At 24.7% G+C, this 26337-nt stretch overlaps 1 protein-coding gene across 1 annotated transcript; it reads left to right on the forward strand.

Annotated features, from left to right (window-relative positions):
- The first annotated feature begins 12340 nt into the window (after nucleotides 1-12340).
- On the forward strand, nucleotides 12341-15531 carry LOC145829189 (uncharacterized). The gene is made up of 10 exons (XM_082936919.1): nucleotides 12341-12503; nucleotides 12664-13002; nucleotides 13110-13240; nucleotides 13299-13412; nucleotides 13483-13640; nucleotides 13844-14051; nucleotides 14252-14392; nucleotides 14498-14666; nucleotides 14869-15017; nucleotides 15279-15531. The coding sequence occupies exons 1-10, from the start codon at nucleotides 12374-12376 to the stop codon at nucleotides 15384-15386; spliced, it is 1647 nt and encodes a 548-aa protein (XP_082793045.1). The 5' UTR covers nucleotides 12341-12373; the 3' UTR covers nucleotides 15387-15531.
- Nucleotides 15532-26337: the final 10806 nt, after the last annotated feature.

Consider the following 26337-nt stretch of genomic DNA (forward strand, 5'->3'; position numbering starts at 1 on the left):
TCATAAGCTGAAGAGCAAAATAAGGTCATAGGTGTATTTAGAGGTAGTTTTGAGACTTACATTAGATATTTTGGAGTTGATGATGAAGAGCAAAAAAAAATGTCTTAGGTGTATTTAACATTAGTTTTTTGGGAGAGAGAGCCATAACTATTCAAATTTTTTCAAAGTGGTTTTATGAAACGCAATTTTAGGAAACCGTTGTCTAAAACTCTAAACTAATAAAAGTTTTTGCTATACAAGTAAATTGAAAAAAAACGGTAGAATAAACATATATAATTGTTATAACTGTTCAAAAATATAGGTTTAATCGTTTGCTAACAAAAGATCCTAGTGAAATAACTTCACTGGAATATAAATAAAAACAAATTGTACAGTAATCTTCTTTTGTTTTACCAACATATGTTTCTGTGTCTTAACAAATACATGTTTATATTATGATTTTTTGTTTTGTTGTGTATTTTAGTTTATTTTACTTATTTTAGACTTAATAATTACAAACCTTATATAGTTTTATAACAGTCGGATTTAATATTAAGTATATTACCTATTATTAACTATTATCTGTAGAAATTATTTTATTTTAATGAAAACATGTATACAGCTTCTTTATTCTATGCTTCTATTCTTTCATTACAGTAATTATTTTTTTACAGAACACAGTTGAAGTGTGTTGATTCGTTAACACACAGAAACATATGTTGATACAATAAAGGAAGATTAGTGTACAATTTGTTTTTATTTTATAATTATTATATTGATTTAATTGAGAGTACACTCTGATGCTAGTTTCGTACTTATATAATTGTAGTTTAGTAAAAGATAATTAAGAAAGTGTTTGGTGTAGTTTTACAAAACATAACTAAGGACAATTTTACTTTTAGAGTTTATTAAAATATAAAACGTTTCATGCAGCAGGTAATGCTAAAAAATAATAAAATCTATTAAAAAAACTGTCAATTTTTTTTTAAGTGATAAAGTATTTGAAAACGTTTATTTATTAGTTTTATTTGGACAAGACGTTAAAAGGTGTCCGTGCTGTGCAACTCGATAACTGAAAGGTTTTTCAGTGCACCAAGTCCTAGGACCAAATATTCTAAGCGTATTTTTGTCGTTTAATAAACTAATAATATTTATTAGTTTTAAAAGTTATGTATTAATATCCTATTTTAGTGACTTAATATTCAAGAACTTTACTATAACATTAATAAAGTAATTTTATTTAGCATATTAACTTTGCTAAGAAAAACAAAAAATTAGCGTTACAGAAATAGAAAATGTTTTCTAATCTTGTGAAGCTGTACTCACCATTAAAAAGAACTATAGTCTAAAAATGATGCAGAAAAAGATATATTTGATGTACCTACCATGGTTTACTATGGAGCTTAAAAAGTCTTAATTATAATTCTATTGGTCTAATTAAGGAAAACGTATGCTAATAAATATGGCAAGTAAAAAAAAAATGTTTTTATTTTTAACAAAATCTTGTAAATTATATAACAACAAGAAAATATTTGTAGCAATAACAATTAGTATAAGTAATAACAATGTGGATTTGTCTATGCTTAAATGTATACTTCTGTCTTTTCAGTGAGCTCTTAATTATAAGTTTAATGTGATTTTTTTTTTAATATTTAATACTTATCTAAAAGTGCAACGTTTTACCTATGGTAATCTAAACAGATTACTTACTATACAAAATCAGATTGTTTTTTTAATATCTTTTTCTATACCTATTTTCAAACTTTAGTTATTACGATATGTTAAACATAATATTAGAACTAAAATGCATGTAAAAGTTTAAACTTTAAAAAATATCTTTTTTATAATGCTTTAATTTCTTCAAACAATTGTTTGTTAGCTATTTAAAAAAAATTATTACGTTTAAAACTTGATTTTTTTTAAATTGTATTTAATTTAAAGTGTAACATTGTTACTAACATATTTTTTCTACAACAATCTAATATTTTAAATCTTATTAAAACCAGTCGGGTAGTTACAATTAATTTCTATTATTTAAATGCTCAAGCTATATATTTTTTTCTATTCAACGAAAAAATCTTTATTTACAAACAATAAATATCGTGACATATAAATTGTTAAAACTTTTGTAATTTTGCTATTTGATTGTTTTATCGTCTTTCAAATAACATGCCACTTACATGCGTACCCTAGAAATTCTGGTCTTTGATAATATTAAGCTTAATACATGTTTATGTTTATTAAGATCGCTTTTTTATGCAATTTTTACATTCATGTTTCAATCGTGGAGTATTTAAATGTCAATTGCTGTTCATTATCTTTTATTTTAGATCTTTTTACGGTTTTTACATTTATGTTTCAATCATTGAGTATGTAAACACAAATGTCATTGTTCATTGTTTTAGTTTATATAAACATATTATGAAATTTTAAGCACTTTTATTCCTATGTTTTTATCATTGAGTTCGCAAACTTCAAGTCCACAGTTCGTTATTTTCGTTGAATAAACAAACTTTTGTAGGAAGTTTGCTTGATACATTTCAGGTTTTGTACTAATACCTTTGAAATAGTAATGAGCTGCTGATCACAACTTTTTTTTCAATTAAACTTTTCACAAACTTAGTTATACTAAGACTTTAATAACACATTTACGCTTAAATAACCTGATTGACTTTATGCCTTTATTTTTTTCTCTAGATTTTATACGTTTTGATACTTTAATGCAGGGTTTCCCAAAGTGGGCGATATCGCCCCCCTGGGGGCGATTTTAGTATTTCGGGGGCGATAATTAGTAAGGGGGCGAACGGGTGGGCGATAACTAGTAAGGGGGCGAAAAGGGGGCGATTTTGAAATTTTGGGTTGTCATAAAATTTTTACTTTTTATTTTGCTATTTTAGTAATTTTAGCTTGCTATTAAATATTTGACTCTGTGGTAAAACTTAAACAAAAAAGTTTATTGTGTTTATGTAAAATATAGAGAAAAAAATCAAGTACTTATGACTCTTAATTTCAAGTTAATTACATATTTTCAATTATATTGTTTCTTATTAAACATTTACATAGATCATAGACGATCGGAATTCTTTTCACTATTTTCTAACCTTACATATATGTTATTTAGGATCATAAATGCATTTAAAATAACATAGTAATAAGAAATAAGGTTCATTTAATTTTTATTTTGACATATTTTAATTTTTTATAAGTTTTCTATGCACACCAACTTAAAAAAATTCTCATATTTTAAACCACTTTTTATTTTATACTTTAGTTAGTTTAAGTTTAGTTTATGCATACTTTTCTAACATTGTTATTTATACATGTCATATCTAAACTTGTACAGACACATTTAAAACAATATATATGACATAAGTTAATATAGTTTTTGTTAGGTATACATTCCGTTTTTCAAGCATTGTTTTTTTCAAGCTAAGTTAATTTTTATGCCTTGCATATCAATACACACAATTGCTGTTTTTTCGAGCTACCTAAATATAAACTAGATATAGGGATGGTAAGTTTATAAAGTTTGTACGTTGTTAATCAAAATAGTTTAAATTCAAGCAAATAAACAACTAAACATTACCACACACTCAGACTATCACTACTTGAAGACTTCAAATCTCAGGCCAACTAAGCCAACAGGCCAACTTAAGTTTTTGGCTAGAATTGCTTTTTGTATACAAAAATATCAGAAATGTTTTTGTTGACTCAGTCTGGCTTTTTTGCTTGAAAGAGTGGCAAATTAAACTTATGATGTATGTTTTGCTCAATCCACAGTGTTAGTTTGAGTTTTAAAATATGTTAAATTTTAAGTCTTGCAGCTGATATAATTCAAAACATTATTTATATTATTGTGTCCATTACAGAATGAACAATCAGTGTTGCCAAAAAAGTTGAATCCCGGAAAAAGCTTTGAAGTTGTGAATTTACGGTTAAAAATTCTAGAAAAAAATTTGAATTCGAGAATTTTTGATAAAACCTGGAATTTCAAACAATTTTTACATTTAAAGTAGTGAAATTTCGATTTGACTCAAAAAAAATTACCAAATAAATGTTTTTTTATTCAAAAATTTATTATAGTAGCTTAACAGTATTTTTTAATATTGGTAAATGTTTTAAGACACTTTTTAAACTTTAATTAAACTTTATACTAAAAATAAAAGAAGGAATTGTACTTCCAAAAACTCCGTATTGGTACATTACACCTTTACTTGAAAAATTTCACCGATTGTTGTGCTTCGCGTTGGAACTAAACCAAGAAATTCTACTAAAATGTCAAAGTCAGTAAAAACATCTCTAATAAAAATTCTCAGATGAGCAATAGTTATTCTATAAGTGCTCTCATATTAACAGTTTAATTAAAGTCCTAATTTGATTTATGCGACTTTATACCCTTAATACATTTCCTAAACACGACTTCATGTTGTCATTGAAGAAATAAACAAAAGTTTTTCATTACCGCCAACATCAATTCAAGATTTCAATTATAAACGATAACTAATTTTAGGTAATAAGTTTTGCTACTTTATTACTTGCCTTAACATTTTTTTCTGATTATTCTGTAGTTACTAAAGATAATAATGTGATTTGTCGGAAATGACTTTGGTGATTTTTTTTATTGTTTCTTGCAATAACTCCTAACTAACGCTTTTTTTATTCTTGTAGCTCGTCTTATATTTTACAATTACTATTTTAAAATGCAATATTCTTCTTGCAAAAAAATAATTGCTATCATGCTATCATCTACTTCGCTAATGACTCAATAAAATTTTATACTTTTGTTAAACTTGTTTAAGAAACTCAATTGTCCATTGCAGCTGACTTATATACTTTTGGCATGTAATTTATTTACTGTTAATAACCTTTGTTATTTCTTTAGTAGTGAACTTTATACTAACTGGATTGCTACGCAAGCAGGCTATTTTAAAAACTTGAAAACTCAGGTGTGTGTGAAGCTTTTATTTCAAACCCTTTAAAGAAATCTTCCAGTTCTCAGAATAGTTTTTATGACTGTTGTGTAGTTTACTAATTGCATTTTTCTTGTTTTCTTACACTTTGTGTACTTTTTGATAATGATGATATTTTAACTAGGTATTTAAGCTTGATTAACAACTATTTATTAGCTTTTTCAAATTTTAATAAATTTAAGCTGGTTTGATACATCTCAGACATTTTTGCTTTTTAGTGGCAACTATGTAAAAGTCTAATTACTAATAAAATATTTTATTAAAGTATTTGAAAATTAATTATGTTAAATCATTTGTTTTAGCTTTCTGGGATACAAACAGGTATTAATTTTATTATGTTAACTAATTACTAAACTTCTTAATGAGTGTAAATTATTTAACTCGCAAAAACTTTTTTCGAAGTAAATATTCTTAGAAATATAAAAAAGTGTTGATGATATAACAAATGTATAAAAGTTACCCATAAATTGTCTTTCAAGTTAGATTTTTATAAAGAGTTAGGTTGTAAATAAAATTAAAAAAGTATTAAGTTTAACTTATTAAGTGCTTATGAAAGTATATATTTTATTAACAATATTAGTACATATTTATTAAAGTATATTAGTCAATGTAAATCATAATCTAATGAGTATTAATTAAAATAGGTATTCTATGTAAAGCCAAAAGTAATTTTAAATAATAAGGTGAAAAAAAATAAAACTTTTCTCTATTGTGACTAAAACTAAAACCATAAGATTATTCAAATGTCACTAAAACTAAAACTGCGGCCCGCGAAGACTTTTGAAACTTGAAATTTGGCCCGCGACCACCAACTGCCTGCCGACCCCTGATATAGATAAAATATGGATCCCTTCGTGGCAGATCTTTTTGAAGTAAACGACTCACAGAAAACCTTCTCCGACTTACAAACTTACCTTGAACTTAAAGTAATTTTTTCCAAAGAACGAAATGAAAGCTTTTGAACTCAACAAAAACTAAGGCAAAAGTATCCAATCATATGAGAGGAATTTATATTGTTGTGTATAGTTTTTTTTCTTCTAGCTATGCTGTTGAGAAAGCTTTTAGTTTATTTACAAACATCTTGAGCAAAATATCTTATCTAGATATTTTTTAAAGGAGGTGACTTGAGGCTTTATTTGACTGATTTAGAATCAGATTAGAAAAACTTGCAAGCATTCATGAACCTCATCCTTTGCATTATATTTGAATTCAGTAGCAGACATTATTTTATGAAAGTTTTTTTTATTTACTTGGTCTTTTAAAATACTTCTTGTTTAACCTGGTTTGTATTGTATTTAAGTAGTCTTTTTTTATTATAGTTGCTTTTGAGTTATTTTTTCTATAACACGTTTGCATAATGCCTAATAAATATCCCAAAAAAAGTGCAAACGTATACTTTATTAAATTTAACTTAAATAAAGTCTATTACTAACTAAGTATTAATAAAACAAAAAACACAAGATATATAATAGCTTATATAGATCTTTTTTTTTATGACTGTTTTTTTTATGTTTTAGTTGATTTCATGTTTATCATAACGTTATTGCATATAACATATTTAAATTTATCATTTTGTAAAAAAAACGGTAATAATTTTTGAGTTTAAACTTTTTTATTTTGTTCAAAGTGCGAATTGAAGAGGAATCTACTGTACATATAAAATGTTTTATGTTTTCAATATGTTAATAGCTTTGTTTTGACCTGGTTAATTTTGTAGTTTATATTTGTCGATTTACATTACACTAAAAGTTTTTATAGCATAGTGGTTAAAGTAGTTGTTGGAAAGAAATTTATTTGACATATTTTTGTTATTACTTGTTTAATCTGTATAAATAAAAAAACCTTGATAACCATTAAAGTTTTTATTTCATAAATTATTTTTGGTTTTAAAAGAGTATAGATTTGATGTCTCTTTTTGAAATGCTTCATTTTTTTCATTTAAAAGATTATTTAACTCAAACTTACTTTCTAACTTGATTTATTACTGTTAGAAAATCTATATATTAAATAATTTTAAACTATTAATACAACTGTTTTTTGATTTATCTTATTTTTTTAAATATATTAGCAATTAGAATATGTTGTTTATTTCAATAGTTAAACACTAACTTTTAGTTTTTCAATATTTTTTTCTGGTAAATTATTATAGGCTAATAACTAAAGAAAAAATAAAATTAAACAGTATTAAATAAGCAATCAAAAAGACTGCTACACAAAAGAAAGTTTTAACACAATTAAAAGAATTTTTTTATTGATTACTTTCTGTTCATAGAGTTAACTGTAAAACATTAGTTTTTTTTTTGAATTGAAATGAAGAAAAAAAATGTTAAAATTAAGGTTTAGTTTCCTAAAGGTTATTTTAAGTCAAATACTATTTAATGGTACTCTACTACAAAACATATAATTTAAAAAGTTTAGAATTAAATTTTTAATTTTACAACTAACTTGCTTATAATATATCTCAGCATTGAAATTAATAATTTTACTGCATTAACAGAAGGTATTGATAAACCCACTTTTCATGTGAGATAATCAACCAGTCGGTCAAACTTCCTAAAAATGGATCAGCAATAATGTTTTAATATCTATTTCATTATGTTAAAAAAAATCTGTTCATTCTTTTGTAGTTTTTTAATCTCTGGTATTAAATTTTAGAATATGCCTATTTATAAAATAATTTAAGTATTTTGTGCGGCTTAAATAAGTTACTTCTTATTTACTCTAAATGTCCGAAATTCGTTAAATGAGAGATAGTTATAATATCAGGTTTCAGTTAAGATTTCAGATGGGTATCTTACGGTCCAGATCCAATCAAATTTCGACCCGCCATGTAAATTGAAACTACTTGTGCAAAATAAACAAAATTTAGTTTTTTGATGCTTATGATTTTGAAATACACTTTCAATTTGGTTTTCAGTTACTTTAGTATTTCTTAGATCACAATAATAGTAAATCATTTTATTACAATTATGCTCGACTTTTTAGTTTTTTATATGTTATTTTTCTAAATTATGCAGCCCGCAATTACATTTTTTTTAACGAGTTGAAACAAGAAATGATTTTTTAGTAAATATGAATTGCTGACTACAAAAGTTGTCCACCACTACCCTAAAAGTTTCATTAGTTTCAAAACAATTCATAGTTAAACAGGATTGATTACTGATTACTCAAGGCTTTTTAATATTTAAGTATTTTTATACACTTCACTTGGCTTATAAGAAAACAACAGTAACTTATTTTCTCAAGCCCTGTAAACTACTTTGAACACAGCCCAAAAGTGCGTGTATAAGAAATACCAGACTAAATTACATTTCGAACACATTTTTTGGCTCAAATGTTTGTACTCAAGAGAAAAACTACTTTTTCAAATCGTGGGGGGCGATTATTTTTCAAATTTCTGAAAAGGGGGCGATTTAGTAAATGAGTTTGGGAAACCCTGCTTTAATGTATACTTAAATTTACTTGATACCATGCCTTAAGTACAGTCTTTCGCGTGAAACGGTACTTTGAAACACAGTGCAAAAGTCCGTATTTAACCAGAAGTGCGTACGCAAGAAATCCTGATCGGAATTCTGAAGCTTTATGTATTCAGGCTTCATTATTTTTGTTAAAAATCGCAAATACTATATGGTTATCAAAAAGTACCTAAAGTTAAAGTTAAAACATTAATATGCTACATAATGAAATAGTAAAATTCAAGTTGGAGTAATTTAAAATTTTGTTTTGAATTTACAAATAATTCTGTAACATACTTTGCACCTTCTATATTTTAGCTATAATTTTCAAAACATAGAATTTGTTTAAACAACTTAAAATTTTTAGCAGAAAAAAGTTTTTTTTTTTAAAGTTTAAATAACTTAATAAAATTTAAAAAAAAGTGTCCAGAAAACGTTTTATAACATATTTGCTATTTAACTTTTTGATAGTCAAAATAAACTGTATGACCGATTTCTTTAAATACGATACAATTTAAAAACACATTTTGTTCTATAATATTACTTACTGATAGATTTTTTAGGCACCTTTTAGTACCCAGGCAGAAGATAGTAGTAAATTTAAACTGTGTACCCTTTTATTTCAGACTAATTAACTTTTTTATGACCGAAGAAAACCTCTAAGATAGTTTTCATTTATTAATCTTGTAGTGTCAGGAATTTAATTATAGGCTGCTTTTTTTTCAGATCATGTTCTGTTATTTATACTTTGTGAATAAGCATGCGAGAAAATATTTTTTATGTTTTGCCATGTATTAAAGTGTTCTTTTTAGAAAGTCTTGAATTTCGCGCCAAAAACGTAAAACTTAATTTATTTTTGTTAATATAAATCATTAATTGTAAATTAAGAAAAGATATTTTATTAATAATAAAAAACCAACTATGGTTTTTCTACTTCACCTAAAGGTTTTTGACTAAATTTTCGAATGTTGGTTTCCAATCGTGTTTGATAAGCTTAAAAAAATGTTATCTTCCGAAATCTGTTCTTGATACTTTGTTTTAAAACTTTGTTTTAGAACTTTTTTTTTGTGGTTATTTAAATATTTCATTAATATAGAACTGATAATTTAAAAGTTTTTTTTCAATGTTTGTTTACTACTGGTTGTTATTTATAGAACATTTTTGTTTACAATTCAATTTCGAGCACGATTTGTTTTAGTTTGAAATTGAAAAAAATAATTACTTACTGTTAAAAACAAGTCTTTTTGCAAACATATTTAAACTAACAACTTGTTTTTCGTAATAAAAAATAATACTAATTAGATTTTTAAAAAAGTAATTTATTTGATTATATAAAAACTTGATCTCATTTTAAAATTAAACAATATATATTGCTAGTTTTTTTAGTTTTGTTTATTTCAAATTAGCAGCAAAAATTCTACTACGAAAAAAAAAACGTTTATAAACACTATTGTAGCAAACAGCTTTGTGTTTAACAGTTAGAAAATCAGATTTTGAAGTTAACAAAGGTAATTATTTTCCCATTAGTATAATTTTGAAGTAAACAAAAGCTTTTTTAATTGTTTATTCAGAGTAAAAAATAAAACGTTTGAAAAGTTTTCTTCGTCATTTATGTTTACAATTTTATTTGATGACTTTAAAAAGATTAAATAAAAAGATTTGATTTTTTTCACGCGAGATAGTATGTAACTATATAATATTTACTAAGCTTATTCTACTACATATAACCTCAACTACTTAATCTGTTCGTTTGTTTTAGAAGTGTTTTTAAATTTTTTTAACTTGCTAATACTTTTGTTTAAAAATTCAATTGTCAACACTTTTAAGTTTGTCATTAGCGATGTATAAACAACCAGCTGGTGGTGTTATTGAACCAATTTTATTCATAATGTTGGCTGCTCATCAAACACATAGGAAAAAAAGGAAAATTTAATGTTATAAAAATGTTCATTGTAACTTTATTATGAAACAGGGTTTAAAACTTGACTTTAAACATTTACAGTTTAAATTTAAAAAGTGTTTTTAGTACTTTATAAATTTATTAGTTTAAATATGCTTTATTTTACTGTTTAAATAAAAAAATGAGTAATGTACTTAAGATAGATTTTAAAATTAATCTATGGTATAAAAAGGCTTTATAGTTTGTTTGGTTAAGATTAATTCAAATTTATTATCTTAACTATAATAACAAGCCTTTTAGTTTTGTATTATTTTTAAACTTTATAAATCTAATTCTTGCTTTTAAACTCTAGGTTAAATAACTAGTATGTGCTAGTTTAAGTTACTTTATTTAATACAGTCATAGTTTAGTTAATAATGCTTGTTGTTAAGAATTTAAACAAATTTTAATGTAGACTAGATAAATACTTCATTGATAAATAAATCACTTAATTATTGTATAAGCCACAGCATAGATTAAATAATCTTTGTTGAGATTAGTTACTGCTACCTTTTAGGATTTTAAAGAGTATATATTATAGTTAACACAAATATGTTTTATTAAAATTGATGCTTTTATCTAAAATATCTTTATTAAAGTTTTAGTGTATATTACAAGAATTGAAAACCAAAATTGAAAACTTATTTTTATTCTAGATAAGGTTTTATGTTTAATTTATATAGATATATATCATAATTTACTTATGTAATTATTAGTTTATTTTAACTGAAAGGTAGTTTAATAAGAAATGCTAAAAGTTTATTCCATACTATACTTTAAACACAAGACTTTTTTTTTAAGTTTTCTTATTTTTTAAAATTCTGTAATTTTTTTCAAATTTAAATGTTAATTTCAAATTATTGAAAGAAAAATATAACTTTTTTTCTATAAAATTCTTAATCTATAGTTGTAGTGATTTTAAAAGAAATATTTATACCTGAGTTGCCACACACTCAGACTTGTTTGAACATTTTGAATTCTCAGGCCAACTCAAGCTAGATTAACTTTTTTGTGGTTTTTGAAAGACTCAAGCTAGTTTTGTGTTATATTTTTGATGAATTGGAGTTGTTTTAGTTTTTAATTTTTTGTTATTTTAAGTCAGTCTATGTTCTACTAATCCATTGACTTTGAAGTGTTTATATTAATTATTAGGTAAAAATTTCTTCTGTTAGCTGTACTTGAGAAAGGTATTTTAACATACGTTTGTCATAACTCTTATAAAGATTAAGTGTAAAAGCGTATATTTATACTTTTATTGATTAAAAAAATTAAGTATGTTAAAAACTGTGCAAAGTGAAATAACGAAAAAAATGTGCACAGTAAATCACTTATCAAAGTTTTGTGCACACTGAATAATCTAATTCAAAATTTTTTTAAATAAAAGCTTTTTTTTTGAGATTTGGTTGTCTTTATCATGAGATATTAAAGCTTGTTAAAACCAATGAAAAATGTATTGAAAAACAAAAAAATACCTTTTGTGCATACGTTTAAACTATTTTTTACATCAAAGATTTTCCTGTGTACAATAAAACATATTGTACAAAGAATAGGCTAAAGATATTTGCACCAATAGTGGTTTATTAGTCATTATTGACCAATAAGCAAATTTTAAACTTCTTGGTCATAATTGACCTTGAGTTCATTAAAAAAATTATAGCTTCATAAAATAAAAAACATAATTTTATGAAAAGAGGTTTAAAAACCTCATCAAATTTTATTAATTTTTTAAACTTTTAACATCTTTTGAATCTTTTTTTGATAGTTTATGTTTTGATAATATAATCTAAGTTATTATTATATAGCTTATAAACTATTACATTTCAATTTAAAACTTGGAATAAAAACTTAATTAAATATAAATTTTTAGACGAAAAAAAGTTAATGTTTTGTGATTAAGTTGTTAAACATTCATTAGTACATTTTGCTGTGCATACTGCATACCTTTGAAATTTTAGTAGTATAACTGAAAAATTTAAACAATATCTTAATGCAGAGTTTTAAATTAGTTCATATTAAGTAGAAAAAGTAAAATGAATGGTGTTAGTAAAGATGATGTAGAACTTGGTAATGTTGAAATAAAGGAGTCTGCACCTCTTAAGCATGAGTTTGAAGAGCAAAGTAAGCCTAGGTTTACTGGTTATAAAAGGGATGAGCTGCTAGGTTAGTAAATAATAATGTGTTGGAGTATAACTGTAAACTTAATTTATCACATCATTAAGATAGTTTATTATAAAATAATCTTATAGTTATTTGAAAAATTGTAATAACCTTGTAAAAATTAAAACTTGAAAGAAGTATTAAACTTTGATCATTTTATTAGAAATTGCAAATCAACCGAAATGGAAGCGAGCAAGGATGTTTTTATTTGTGTTTTTTTGGGTTATCTGGGTAGTCCTATTAGCTGCTGCTGTTCTTTTAGTTATCAACGCTGATAAATGTAAGCCCATGCCAAAACCAACATGGTATCAAGATACTGCTTTATACCAAATGGATCATAAAAAGTTGTCAGATAATGGCTTGCAAGGAGTAACTGATAATGTAAAGTATTTAAAAAGTCTTAAGTCTTCAATTTTGATGACTAACATGCTAACAGTTGATCCAAATACACTTTTTGAAAGTGAAAAGTTCAGTTCTGTGATAGATTCTCTACATAATGCTGGTACGTTTTAACACAAAGTATATAGAATATTTAATGATTTATTTTACTTATATGAAATAAATATACAAGGTATAGTATTTTGTTTTATATAAATAAACACTAAACAGAAGTGAAGGTTTTAGTTGATATGCCAATATCTAGTGTGTCTGTAAATGATAGCAATGACTTTGAAGTTAGTGAGTCTCCGGAAGCTTGTCAAGAATCTGAGAAGTGTAATCTTTTCCAATGGAGTGATAAGGTATGAAAAAAGTTTAGCTTTTAAGAAATAAAAGTGTGTTGTTTGAATTTTTTTACAGGAATCTGAAGGTTTCTCTAAAATTACTAAAGATGATAAAACAGGTTATTATAAAGGTGAAAATGGTAGGGCGACTATTAACTACAACAACCAGTTTTCACACAAGTATTTGGCAGTTAGTTTTAAATTTTTACTTAGCTTATTACATATTGGGTTAGTATTTATATAAATTTACTTTCTTTTAGGATGCCATCAAAAATTTAGCTGACAAAAAAGTTGACGGAGTATATTTGTCTAATATAGACGAAATTATCAATGATAAATTTAACATATCAAAAATCATTGCAACAGCCTGGTCTCAGGTTTTAAAAATCAATGAAGGTCTTAAAGAAAATCAAGCTGAGTAAGTTAAAATTAAAGCCGTTTAAAAAAATCAAATTGTGTTTACTATTTTTTGTTATTTTAAATAGTACAATTTTATTTTAAAAAGCTAAAATCAATCTACTTTTTTGTTGAACTAAATTTATATTCAAATTTGCCTTTATGAGGTTCAACTTTTATTTTTGTTTGGATTTTCATGATCAATAGAAGTGCTTTGTTCTTTAGGTTCGCTTTGTTTGTTGGTAACTCCGCAATGAGCAATGATCTTGCTTCACTGTATCAAGTTTCAAATATGACAAAAGAGTTAGGATCCGTTCCAAACCCAATCATTGTACATGACTCCATTGATGTAAACGATTTTAACAACGTTCAAGAGTTTGTAGAGAAAATTAAAGCCTCTAGAGAAAATAGGAGAACAGTTTCATCATACCAAGTAAACTATGTTTGTACGGATACTTATGTTTTCTTGTAAAGTAAAATTTTCAATTGGAATTACTTATTTGCTGTCTAATTTTTTTCAACAGTATATGACTACTTGATGACCAGCTAGGTTAAATTTTATGTTAATTTTCTTATGGATACTTTCGTTTTTTAATGTGAAAATTTCAAATAAATAATCTGTATTTTTTCTAGAACAACGGAATGGCTAGCCCCATTAAAAATTCTCTCGCTCAAACTCTTGTCAACATCGCGATTCCCGGAGTTCCTATTGTGATGCAAGGAGAAGAGTTGGGTAACAAAAACGCAGAATACAACTGGAAATACGACAGCGAAGTTAGTTATTCGTATGATGCACAACTTATAATATAAGCACCAATAAGCTTTTTTTATTATTTATTTTAATCCACGAAATATAAGTTAAACATTTAATTTATATAGACAAAATACAAGCCGACAAGTACCAGTGATAGCAAGGTGAAGTTTGCACTTCAGACCGTGACTTCGATGATTAAAAAGACAAAAGTTGAAACTTTATCTAAAGAGTCTTTGAGATATGACACCCAAAATAATGACACATTCATAAAGTTTTACTCCGAAGCTGAAATCGGTCAGTTTTTATAAAAGTCGAAAGCTTTTTATTTCTTTAAAATCAAAAATAACAAGATTTCTTATCTACAAGGTAATGACAATTTTAACTTATATTTATTTTGATTGTTGTTTGTTAAAGTTTTTCAAAAATATCTTGGTATGAATGAGTTATGAGTCAGTTAGTTTTTTTACAATAAAATCAATTTATAAATTAAATTTAGGCAACAACAATTTGTTTGTCATGTGCCGAAGATGGCCACCCAAACCAGCTGTGTTGGTCATGTCCACTTTCAACTCGCCCTCGCAAGTTACTTTCAACGCCATGAACTTCACAGACTGCCAACCTGAGTTTGCCGAAGCTAAAGCAACTGTGAGTTTATTTTATTTGTTTTGCAACTTATATAACTTTATTGTAAATGTTTTAAAAATTTCTGGTGCTCCATCTTATTTCACTAAGTGCTTGAATTGATTTCTTTTGAGTAGTTTAACATTTTTCTTCACGCATAACTAAAAAAATGTTTATCATGAATAATGTTTTTAAAAAACAGAGATATATTAAACAAGCTTTTATTTAAGTACTTTAGCTGTTCATAACATTCTACAACAATTTACATGAGTTTTCAATTTGCAGGTTTTGCTTTCAAACGATATGGAAGGAGATTTCAAGAAAGGCAATGAAGTTGAAGTAGAGAAATTGACAAGCTTGCCTAGCCGCACAACTGTTATTTTTACTGTTTAATTGTTGGCTTAACGTTATTCTATTATACGTTTTGTACTCTCATTTATTTGTTTATTTTATCAAAAAAATATAAATTTATTAGTTTAGTTTCTTGTTTTTATTTCACAAAGTTTGTGCGACTGTAATAAATAAAGTATATGCGTTAGCTCAACTTAGTTTTTTTATAACATGTTTATGAAATTCTTAATATACTTTTTTAAAGTTCAACACTTATTAATGTTTTTTCAAAATTTGTTATATATATATATATATATATAGAAAAACCATTAGTTAGTATAATTTTTCAAATGAAAGTTTAGTAGTAATTAAAACGTGAAACATATTTTTTGTCTTATTTTGTATTACAAGCTGACTTACTACAACAACAACAACTACTTCGGAGTCTCCCAAAAATATATCTACAAATAAACATTCTACATAAAGTTTAAACTGAGTTTTGATAAATTATTTCTTATAAAATTTTTGACGTTTTTATTATACATTATTATATAAAATTTTGATTATTAGAAGAATTTGATGAACTACTGACTTACGGAACACTTCTGTAACAAAATGAATTTAAATACTATTATTTATTTTAATAAGCAAAAACATCATACTTTCTTACCTAGAGAAACAATATCAAAATAACTGAAAAAATTTCAAAAACAAGTCATTGTAACAGCGTAACGCATCGATTTTTCTAATTGATTTTATAAAACTATCTCAAAATAAACTTATAAATGAAACTTTTTTCATATTATTACCACGCAAAATTATCCTTAGTTATTTGATATTTTTTTGAACATTTTATTATTACCTATCATTAGACCAAATCATTAAATCTTGGTCCGCTTGAAGAAAAGACGCAAAGCACTCTTCTGGGAGTTTGGAAAAAAAAAGTTTTTTTCGTCTTCTTTAATATACTTAACAGCCGAGTATTTTTTTATATGACAACTATTTTGGCTATTGTAGTAGCAAACTTCAAATGGTTGATTGTTTAAGTTCGCTTTAAATCTAATCTTTAAAACTGATAATTTAAATTTTTATAAACATAACCAGAGAAAAGTCTATAAGTTTTTTAATAAGAAAACATATTTTCAAGTAGCATCTCTGACATATATACTTAATGTGACTTAAATAAGAATTTATGCTTGTAAGATTACATATCATAACAATTATTTCTCATTGCATTTTGAACTTATGTTTTTGCGCGATCTGTTTTTAAATAGAATAAATTTATACGAGTCAAGTCTATTTTCTAACAAAATTTATGATTTTTAATTGCAAGTATTTGTTTGTTTTAAGTATAAAGTATTGCAAACTCTGTTTGTTTAGGTTTTGTTGTTTGGATAATTTAGAAAAAAATATTTAGTCAAAAAATCAGGGTCCATTACACTTTAGAGCTAAAAAACAATTTATAGTGGGTATATCTTTCAAGAAAAAGATTACTATAAACTTTTTAAAAAACCAGTTATGTAGTTGACTAATTTAAAAATTATATATTAATAAAGTAAAAGTATTGAAATTCATTTAAATCGGGACAACCTACAAAAACAAATTTCAGCAAAATAAACCTTGAGTCTTAATAAAGGAATTCTTACAAAATAAGTTTAAAAACAGCATGCAAAGTGAAATTAAAAAAAAATTTTAAGTATTATTTATGTTTTAGCTATTATGATAATGATTTTTTTTGTAATTAGACTTTTATATTTTATAACGCAATTAAAAACCTATTACCTAACTACAGTTTTTATGTTTCAATTGATCTCTATTAATATCTATTCATTTTAACTTTTGAACGTTTTAATTAATTGTCCTCTTTGGTAAAAAATACTGCATATATTACAAGTAAAAACGTTTTAACTAAATATGTTTTACGTTAAGTATGGTAGTCAGTTGATACTATTTTTGAAGAACATTAGCTTTTTTACAGTAGTATTAATATGCATTTAATAATTTTTAGATTAAATGTTTTTGGCCTATCAATTTCTAAACAAAAACAATTTCATAAACTATTCTTTTAATAATTTGTAGTCTTAGAATAACTTAAAAAAATTTTATACTCTTTTATTGATTTTTTGTACATCATTTTAAAGACTACAAAATATTAAAAGGATAGTTTTTTGAAATTGTTTTTGTTTAGAAATTTTAGTTTACGTTAAAATATGAAACTAATATTTATTTACTGAAATTTATCAAAAAAAAACGTTTTATATAACTTTGAAGTTTGTCACATAATAAACAAATGCCACATGCATTTCATCAGAAATTATTATTATTGCGACCGTGTAATATTGCGTCAGTTCAAAAGCTGTTATGTATAAAAAGTTAAGTAAACAACACCAAAATAACTACAAGACGTTTTAGCTTATCTTACTTTTTAAAAACATTATTAAAAATTGAACAGAAAATTTATTAAAAATGTTTCAAAAATAAGTTTATTAATATTTTTGTTATTTTTTTAGTACAGTGATCGTTTTTAATCTAAAAAAATATAAGTTTAAACAAGTCGTATGTCTTTAAGCAGATCTTAGTCTTTGTAAAATTGCAAAAATAAACTAGTACCTTTAAACGGTTTGAATAAAACTTTTTAAAGCTAAATTGTTTAAAATTTATCTATAAGAAACCTTGTAACAATTTAATGCATGTAAATAAAAACACTTATTTCCGATCGAATAACAACTATGATTTGTGAAGTTGTTAAAACAATAAACTTTTTGCAAAGTCATTGAGATACGTTGCGCTATTACAAACAGCATGACTCGTTTAAAATCACAAACTGAAAAGAGCGATTGAAAATATTTAATTTGCGAACAGAAACAAATTACATTGTATTTGCTTTTCTACTTGGCTTGGCAAACAAAGTTATTGTAAAAATAAAAATCAATCAAAAAGTGTTTTTAAAGCAAACTTTTATATTAATTGTCGGTGCATGACTGCTCAAATTCTGACAATTCAAATTTTAATAAATTTTTGTTACTTTTAGTTTCGTCCAATAATTAAATTCTTCTTTTTTTTACTATCATAGTTTTATTAACTAAACTTACATCAGCATACTTTTTCTTTTTAAAATGAATTTAATTTTTTTGAGATAAAGCTTAATAAAATATGGTCACTCTTATATTATGTTTTTCCTATTTTTTAGTTATTTTTTTTATTTTATTTTACCATTATATTCTTATAAATTAGACCTACACATTTTTTTTTCAAATTTAATATATTTTTAAAAAGGTGTCTCCTTAAATATTAATAATTATTTCTGTTCTTAGGATTTTAATTTTCGTATAAATTTTTTATGTAAGTACTCCATTAGTTGTACAACTTCTATATAATTTATACTAAAATACAGTAAAACCAGTTTATATAATATTAACAGATTATTTAAAAAAAAACTTAAGTCAAATTTTTGATTATAAAATATCAAAACTTAAACTATTATTATTCTTTAACATAAATTTAGATATTTGTAAAAGTTATTTATTTCAAGATTTAAAGTAAAAAGCAACCATTTGTATACTTTAAATATTTACACTCATTTAAAATACAATACTTTTCCAATACCTATACAGTTCAAAAAAAATACTAATAAATTTTCAGTATGGCTATTTGAATATTTTATGTCAGTCTTTATATCAAGTAAAAAATTGATTTATTTATACTTAAAACTAACTAAGTCGTAGAGTAGAATAGTAATAATAATATCAACGACGACGTATTTTGTTTATTTAAGGTAGTACGGTTAAAACTATCATTATCGATTTATATTCTATACTAAGAAAACGATTTCTCAATACCTTTTAAATCATTAAGAAAGCAATAAGCTAGAAGACTAATTTTTTTATCAATGCCTAGAATGAAATAGTTAAAAAAGTTATAGACAAAAAAGTTTTAAATAAGAGCTTAAAAACCTTACTAGATAAAAAATGTAAAAAATAATTTCATTAAATTTAAATTCAGCACGGCCATTTAAATTAGCAGAATATTAGCCTTAACTATACTTTTTTTTAATCTCTAAAACTTTTTAATTTGAGGACTGCCGTAAAGTATGAAAGCTTAACCAGCAATATTTTACGCATACTACACACCTTTTAGTTAACAATAGTATACAGAGGTATACAAAGCTATATTAAAAGTTTATTCAATTCACATTGCTTTGGATTTTAAGTTTTTTTATTTACAACAGTAACGTGTACTATAATTTTCACACATGAAGTAAACTTCGGAAACTCTAAAATCAAGTTTAGATGCTATCAGGTATAGCAAAAAAAATCATAATATAAAATAATTTTATTTTTCAAAACAGATAAAAACCCTTTTTAATCAAAAAGTAAAGAAGTTTTTGAAAGAAAAATTATACGAAAGGACCATACAAACGAAAGGAAATACTAAAAGATTTTAAAAACACCTTTTGACAACACTTTAATTAACCTAAAAACTATACATATTCACTTAAGACCAAACTAAAATATCATTTTAAAATCCTTTTAAGATATTTAACAAACACATATTGTAGTTGAGTTGTAGGCATATTATAAATTGTGTATCACATCTATGAGAGCAAGAGTTTATTAAATGTTTAAAAATAGTTGAAAATTCACAAATAAAAGTTAAGAAATTAAAATGTATTTGTGTAACTTTAATGATACAGATTTAAAACAAAATCGAAAATAAAAAAATGGTTACAACACTTTCTAATATCAAATAAATAAACAATTTGAATGATAAGTTTTCACATGAAGTTTAGGCTAACAAATGTAGTTGCAAGACAAAAAAAGCTATACATACTTATAGTTTCGAACATTGTAAACTTTTTTTAGTAACTTTAGTATAATACACCTAATAAATAAAGTCTTAAATTAATTGCTGATTCTAAAATTTTTTAAGGTGCGAAGTTATACGGCAAATGAAGTTAGCGAGTAATGAAGTTATACGGCAGGTAACTTAAAAAACAAAAGAAGTATGCTTGCTTAGTACAAGGGTCGGCATACTGTGGCCTGTGGGCCATGTGCGGCCCTTAAAACCAATATGTGCGGCTTACGAAGTATGTTTTAATTAAAAACATAGCGTTAAAATGTTAAAAAGAGTAGTTTTTCGGTAAAAACTTACAAATAGGTTCTTAACTTAATGACTTTTTCACTAAAGCTCTTTCATTGCAATTTTTGAGTTTTAGGGTGTATATTTTAATATGTGAAAACATTGAAGCTAGAGTGTCTCAAGGTCAAGTCCTAGAAACGTTACTATTTGTAATACATATTAATGATTAGCGAATTGTTACTGCTTTAAAAGTTATTAATTTTTAGGTTGACCTAATTTTGTTTACAATTTTAACATAATTCACATATTTATAAAACAGTATAAAGTTTAATTCAGATCTTAAAATATTTTTAAGCGAGCTTACTGTAAACAAACTTAAAAGAATAATAACAAAACTAAGTGAAAAAATTTGTTTCATTCAGTAAAAGTAAAACTGGAAAATTAAGTTTTATAAAAAGATAAGAGAAAAGTTATAGAAAAAGTATATAGTTTTTTTTTTCATTGTAACAATACGTAGTAATCTTAGTTAGACAGAACTTGAAAAATATTTAAACTAAATAATTGATAAACATTGGTGTTTAAATAACACAATTTACCTTTTAATTGAGAAGTCTTTGTATTTAGTCTTTTTTGTTTCGTATTTATTTAATCGAGAATTAGTCAAATTAGATATTGTTTTTTGTTGAAGTAGAACGAACAAATTTAGTATCGAAAAGTTTTATATATATTTTAAGTCTTGTATATATAACTTTTAGATGTAAACGTTATAAAATTAAGATGAACTTGTGACAGATCTAAAAATGACAACAAGAATATTAAGCTATTTTTTACTTAATATGAACAAGGCATCAGTGTTTATAAGTAAATCAAAAAATGATTATTATAGTTATTGACAAAACCAGTTTATAATTATTTTTTTTAAGAATATTGTTAAAGATTGATTAAAGATTATTATTATAAGGTATAAAAATCATTTACCATATCTTATAAGGAGAAACAATTTTTATCAAGATTAATATTGAAAAAAATCTCCAACTTAACAATGTAGTAGAACGTGAACTAAAAATCATAACAACTCAAAAGAATTGGACCACCTTTGGAGGTTTCAGGCTGACCTGATAGATGTTTAACTGAAAAAACAATGAGATAGTATATAAGTAGATTGCATGAAGATATCATTTTCATGTGTTTTTGAAGTATTCTGACAGCTATTTAACGGGTATGTCGATTGGGTTCTCGTGACATTGGTTGAGTCGAAATTGTACAAATTACTTTTATATTTTTATTATATTAGACAACAGTTTACGTTTCATTTAACATTTATTTTTTACAACTAAGGTTACTAAACTTTTAATATAATGCTTTCAAAAAAGTTTAGTAGTTAAAAAGTAGTGAATAGTTATACCATTAGTTGAAATTACCAAAAAAGTACAAAATTGATAGTAACTTAACTGACTTTTGTGTTTAATTTCTTATAAATAAAGTAATAAAGTGTACAAGTAACTTTTTTTTTGAGTTTGTTTACATGGCTTATCTCGCTATAGTTTAAATTAAAAATGTAAGTATATGTTTACACTTGTAAAAACCTGAAGCTCAAAATTATTGAAAAAAGTAGTATTGATCTACAAAAAAATATTATTAACTAAACAAAAAATTCTATCGTTTGAATATCATACGTTTTTCTGAGTTAGACGATAAGTTATGTTTTACCTTTGTATTTACTTTTTTTAAGTTCAAGGTTTTAATGGTAGTAATAGTTTTTATACAGAACAAAAATTTTAGTAACTAAACGGTGCTTTACTCGATGACCAAAAGGGTTTTCTATACATCAGATCTATAAAGTTTAAGTTCTTACTATCATAAAATAATTACTCATAAGCTGAAAATTTTATAAATAGATAAGTTAAATGTAGCTAGATGACCGAGAGATCTTTTTAAACATCTGGTATTTAGAACATATTTTGAGCATCACTTTCTTTTAAGTTTTCAATAAACTATAAAAATTTTGTTTACCTACAAATTATTTTTTCTAAAAGTAGAGTTTTATTTTAATTTAAACATTTTTTGGTTTTTTCATGAAAATATTTTTTCTTAAAATTAAGAAGTTTCTATACTGTAGTTAGATGACTAAGCTTAACTTGTTTATTTTGAAAATAGAAAAAACAAAGAAATATTTTAAATCTGTTAAAGTAATTTAAAAAAATAACAAACTATAATATTGATTTTAAGTCGTAAAAATGAATATATAAAATAAAATGTATTTTATTTAAGCTACAGGTTTTTCACACGATGTTACAACATTGGTTGATAATATATGTAAAATAAACTTATTTTGAGTGATTTAAACTGAAATACATAAAAAATTGTTTACACATTTAGTATGAAAACTAAATACAAAGATTTGTTTTATATACACGCAAAATTAAATAACACCTTATCGGCGTTTTCTAAATTGTGTGCCCAAAGTATAATTTACTGTGCACAGTCAATTTAATGAATAGTGAAGTATCATTTAAACAAGTAACTATTTAGCCTATATTATTAGCATTTAAAAGTAGCATTTTATGATAAATCTTAACAGGTTGTTCTATTTTAATTTGTAATAATTATAAAGTAGAAGTTTTAGAACTTTAGCTGGTATGTAATAATAGTCGTGGTAGTCGATGTTTAACTTAAGATTAAACATATTTTCTATGTGATTATTTTTCTTGTATTTAACTTGTTATATGTGAAAAGTATTCCTTTAACACAAAAGGTATCGACAAAAAATTATTTCGGAGACAATACTAATATTAATTTTATTTACACAAAGGCAACGTAATTTCACCCAAACGGGATCTTCAGGCCTGCAAAGTAAAAAATAAGACACTGGATAACTTAATAAATAAATAGTTCAAAAAAATTCATATAATCACTTAATATAAGTTATTTAATAATATATAACTTGTTACTTAAATGGAAGAAAATTAAGACTAACGCTTTGTTTTTACTTTATATAATTCATCTTTTACGAAAATAAAAAAGTACAGAATAAGGAACTACTCAATAATACAAAAAAACTAATAAAAAGTAAGTAAATTTACATGCAATACACATAAAGATAATAATCACTAAACATAAACAGTGATTGTTCGTATCTTAGTAGTATAAAATATATAAAAAAAAGTTTTAAATCTGAATTGTTTATATTAGAATACCAACCTAGTCTTATAAAATGTCAAAGAAACCTAGTCTCTGATAAACTTGATGTCTGTTTAACTTATTTATATATTAGAAAAACTACTTTTGTTTTAATAAAAATTGATCTCTTTTTAATTAATAATTTGTTTTCAGAACGTTTATTAAACATAAAAATTCAGTTTTTTAGATTCACTTTCTGAGTACTAAAAAAATGATGGATTTTTTTACAGTTTTAGTATAAAAGTTTTGTTTAAAAAAACAATTTATATGCAGACAGAAACATTATATTAATCCAAAAACTGTGTTTAAAATAACTTTTGCGAGCTCTATTTTTTCACACCTTAAAAACAATCGTCTTTAAAAAATTTAAAATGTAATCAACTTTATTTGAAATATTGGTAGCAAGATCGTAAATAAAACTTACATTAGAAGGCAAATTAAAATTAATTTTAAACTTTCATGTTGAAAATTCTAGTGAATTTATTCTTTCAAGAATTTATTTTACAAACTATAGTTCTACTTTTAGAACTCTTTAAAATATTTTGATACACGTATGTTTGATCAATTCAGTCAAGTATATAAAACACTTGTAATTTATCAAAAAAAAATTAAGTGTTATTTCACTTCTTATATATGCTTTTCTAGACTTATTGTACTTTTTTTATTAGTCTGCAATATCTGTTGTTTTGATTTAAAGTAACGTAATTTATTATCTTTTGGTAATAACGCACATTTTCTAAAGCTTAGAACATGTTTCTAAACGACAGTAGTTATACAATTATGTTTTAAAAATATACAATCTTTAAACAGTTAAGCAACAAGTTTTTAGTATAAATTGATTTTTTGAAAATTTAGTTCATTTAAAAAAAAAGAAACCTTGAAGTCTCTACTTGAAATGCAAAAGAAAAAAAACTGCTTTGTTTGAGGATAAAACTCCATTTATCCTTTTAATCTAAAGAATTTGTAGACTTGGCACTTTAAAAAATCCCAAATTATCAAGCTTCTTCAATATATTTTGTACATATAGCGCTTATATGTAGGTATGAAAAAAATCAATATTTTTAACTAAAAAACAATAATCAGCTTACTGTTATCTGTATCAGCTTATTAGTTTGTTACTAAAATCAAGGTACCTTTAAACGTTTGATCTAGGGTTTCCCTAAGTGGGCCAAGTGGTCGCCTTGGGACCCATTACAAAAATTTAGGGGACCATGAGCAGCAAAGGGGCCACAGGGGGGGCCAAGAGGTCATAGTTTGAAACATGCACTAGAAAATCTGGAGTTGATGATGAAGAGCAAAAAAAGGCGCTTTTAATGGCAGTTTTGAAACTTATATTATGGAAAAATTTAAGATATTTTTGAGGCCACAAGCCGTAAAAGTGGGAGCTACAAGGCCATAATTTGAAACTTTCACTAAATATTCTAGAGTTGGTGATGAAAATTTAAAAAAAAAGGTCTAGGCGTCTTTAATTATAGTTTTTTGAGAAATCTTGTTGGAGGGGGTCATAGCTTTTTTAGTTCCTTTAAAGGGGGGCCTTTTGAAAAAAGTTTGGGAAACCCTGGTTTAATCAGTATTGTATTTAAGAAGACTTGTACTGTACGTTAAAATAACTACTATACAAAGAAAAGTCTCAAATATTTTGAGAAACAAGAATGATCCTTAAATTACCTAATTTTAACAAACAAGTGTAGTTCTATAAAAACAATTAAAAAGTCGTATGTAACACTGTACATAGTAACAGTTATAAACAATACATTCAATTAAACGAAAAAAATGCCCACATGTGAAAGACTACTTCAATTTATCATAACTACATTCTAAATAAAAAAAATTTAAAAGTATATTTTAAATTTTACATTAAGTATTATCAATTGAACTTTATTTCCCAAATAAAAAGTTAGTATTTTGTAACGTTTTAAAATCTTGGAGCTCTAACTTTTCATTATTTCAACGGACAAGTCTTTTGTAAATTCAGTCAAATTAAATAAAAACTACAAAAAGTTGATTAAATTGTGATTATTACTGGTGAAATAATAAACTAATGTTCAATTAGGCTATTGTATTGTCAGAGTATTTGTATGAAATTTTTATTACAAAAACTCGTAAAGTACTTATTTACTGCGGTAACAATAGGTATGTGCATCAGGTATGAAGTTACTATTGAATCATTCTTTAACTTACTTTAATCTTTGCTACTTGAGTTAAAATAATCAAAAAACAATAATGAATTTCTAGATAACAGCTATCACTTTGAGGTCTAGTTCAACAAAGTTTGATTTACATTTTCATAGAAAAATTCTCTATCTTGTTAATTATGAAGTAACCATCAATTAATATTTAAGGTACTGGGGTTTTTAACTACTTTAAAATGTCAGTTGTTCAACTCTTTAAAATTATAAAATTGCAGTATTTTGGTAAAAAATATATTTAACAATTATGGGACTTCTTACAACCTTTGTATTAAAGTTCTAGTATAGTTTTCTATCAAGTAACGTTGAAGGGTTAGTGTACACATGTAAATGAATTTTAACAATACAAAATTATCTTATTTTTATATTAGCTTTATAAAAATGGTAAGTTACTTAAAAAACCAATGTCGTTTTTTCTTCAAGTTTTAACATTTAATTATCTAAATAGCAATAAAACAACTAGTTAAAATAGATTTAAAAAATAAATTTATCTTGCAGTTTGGTCCAAAAAATCACGATAAATTTAACAAACCTTCATTAAGAATCAAGAAAGTACAGTGATTACT

This window comes from Thalia democratica, chromosome 2 (genome assembly GCF_965202585.1).
Source record: "Thalia democratica chromosome 2, ktThaDemo2.hap1.1, whole genome shotgun sequence".
NCBI classification, from domain to species: Eukaryota; Metazoa; Chordata; class Thaliacea; order Salpida; family Salpidae; genus Thalia; species Thalia democratica.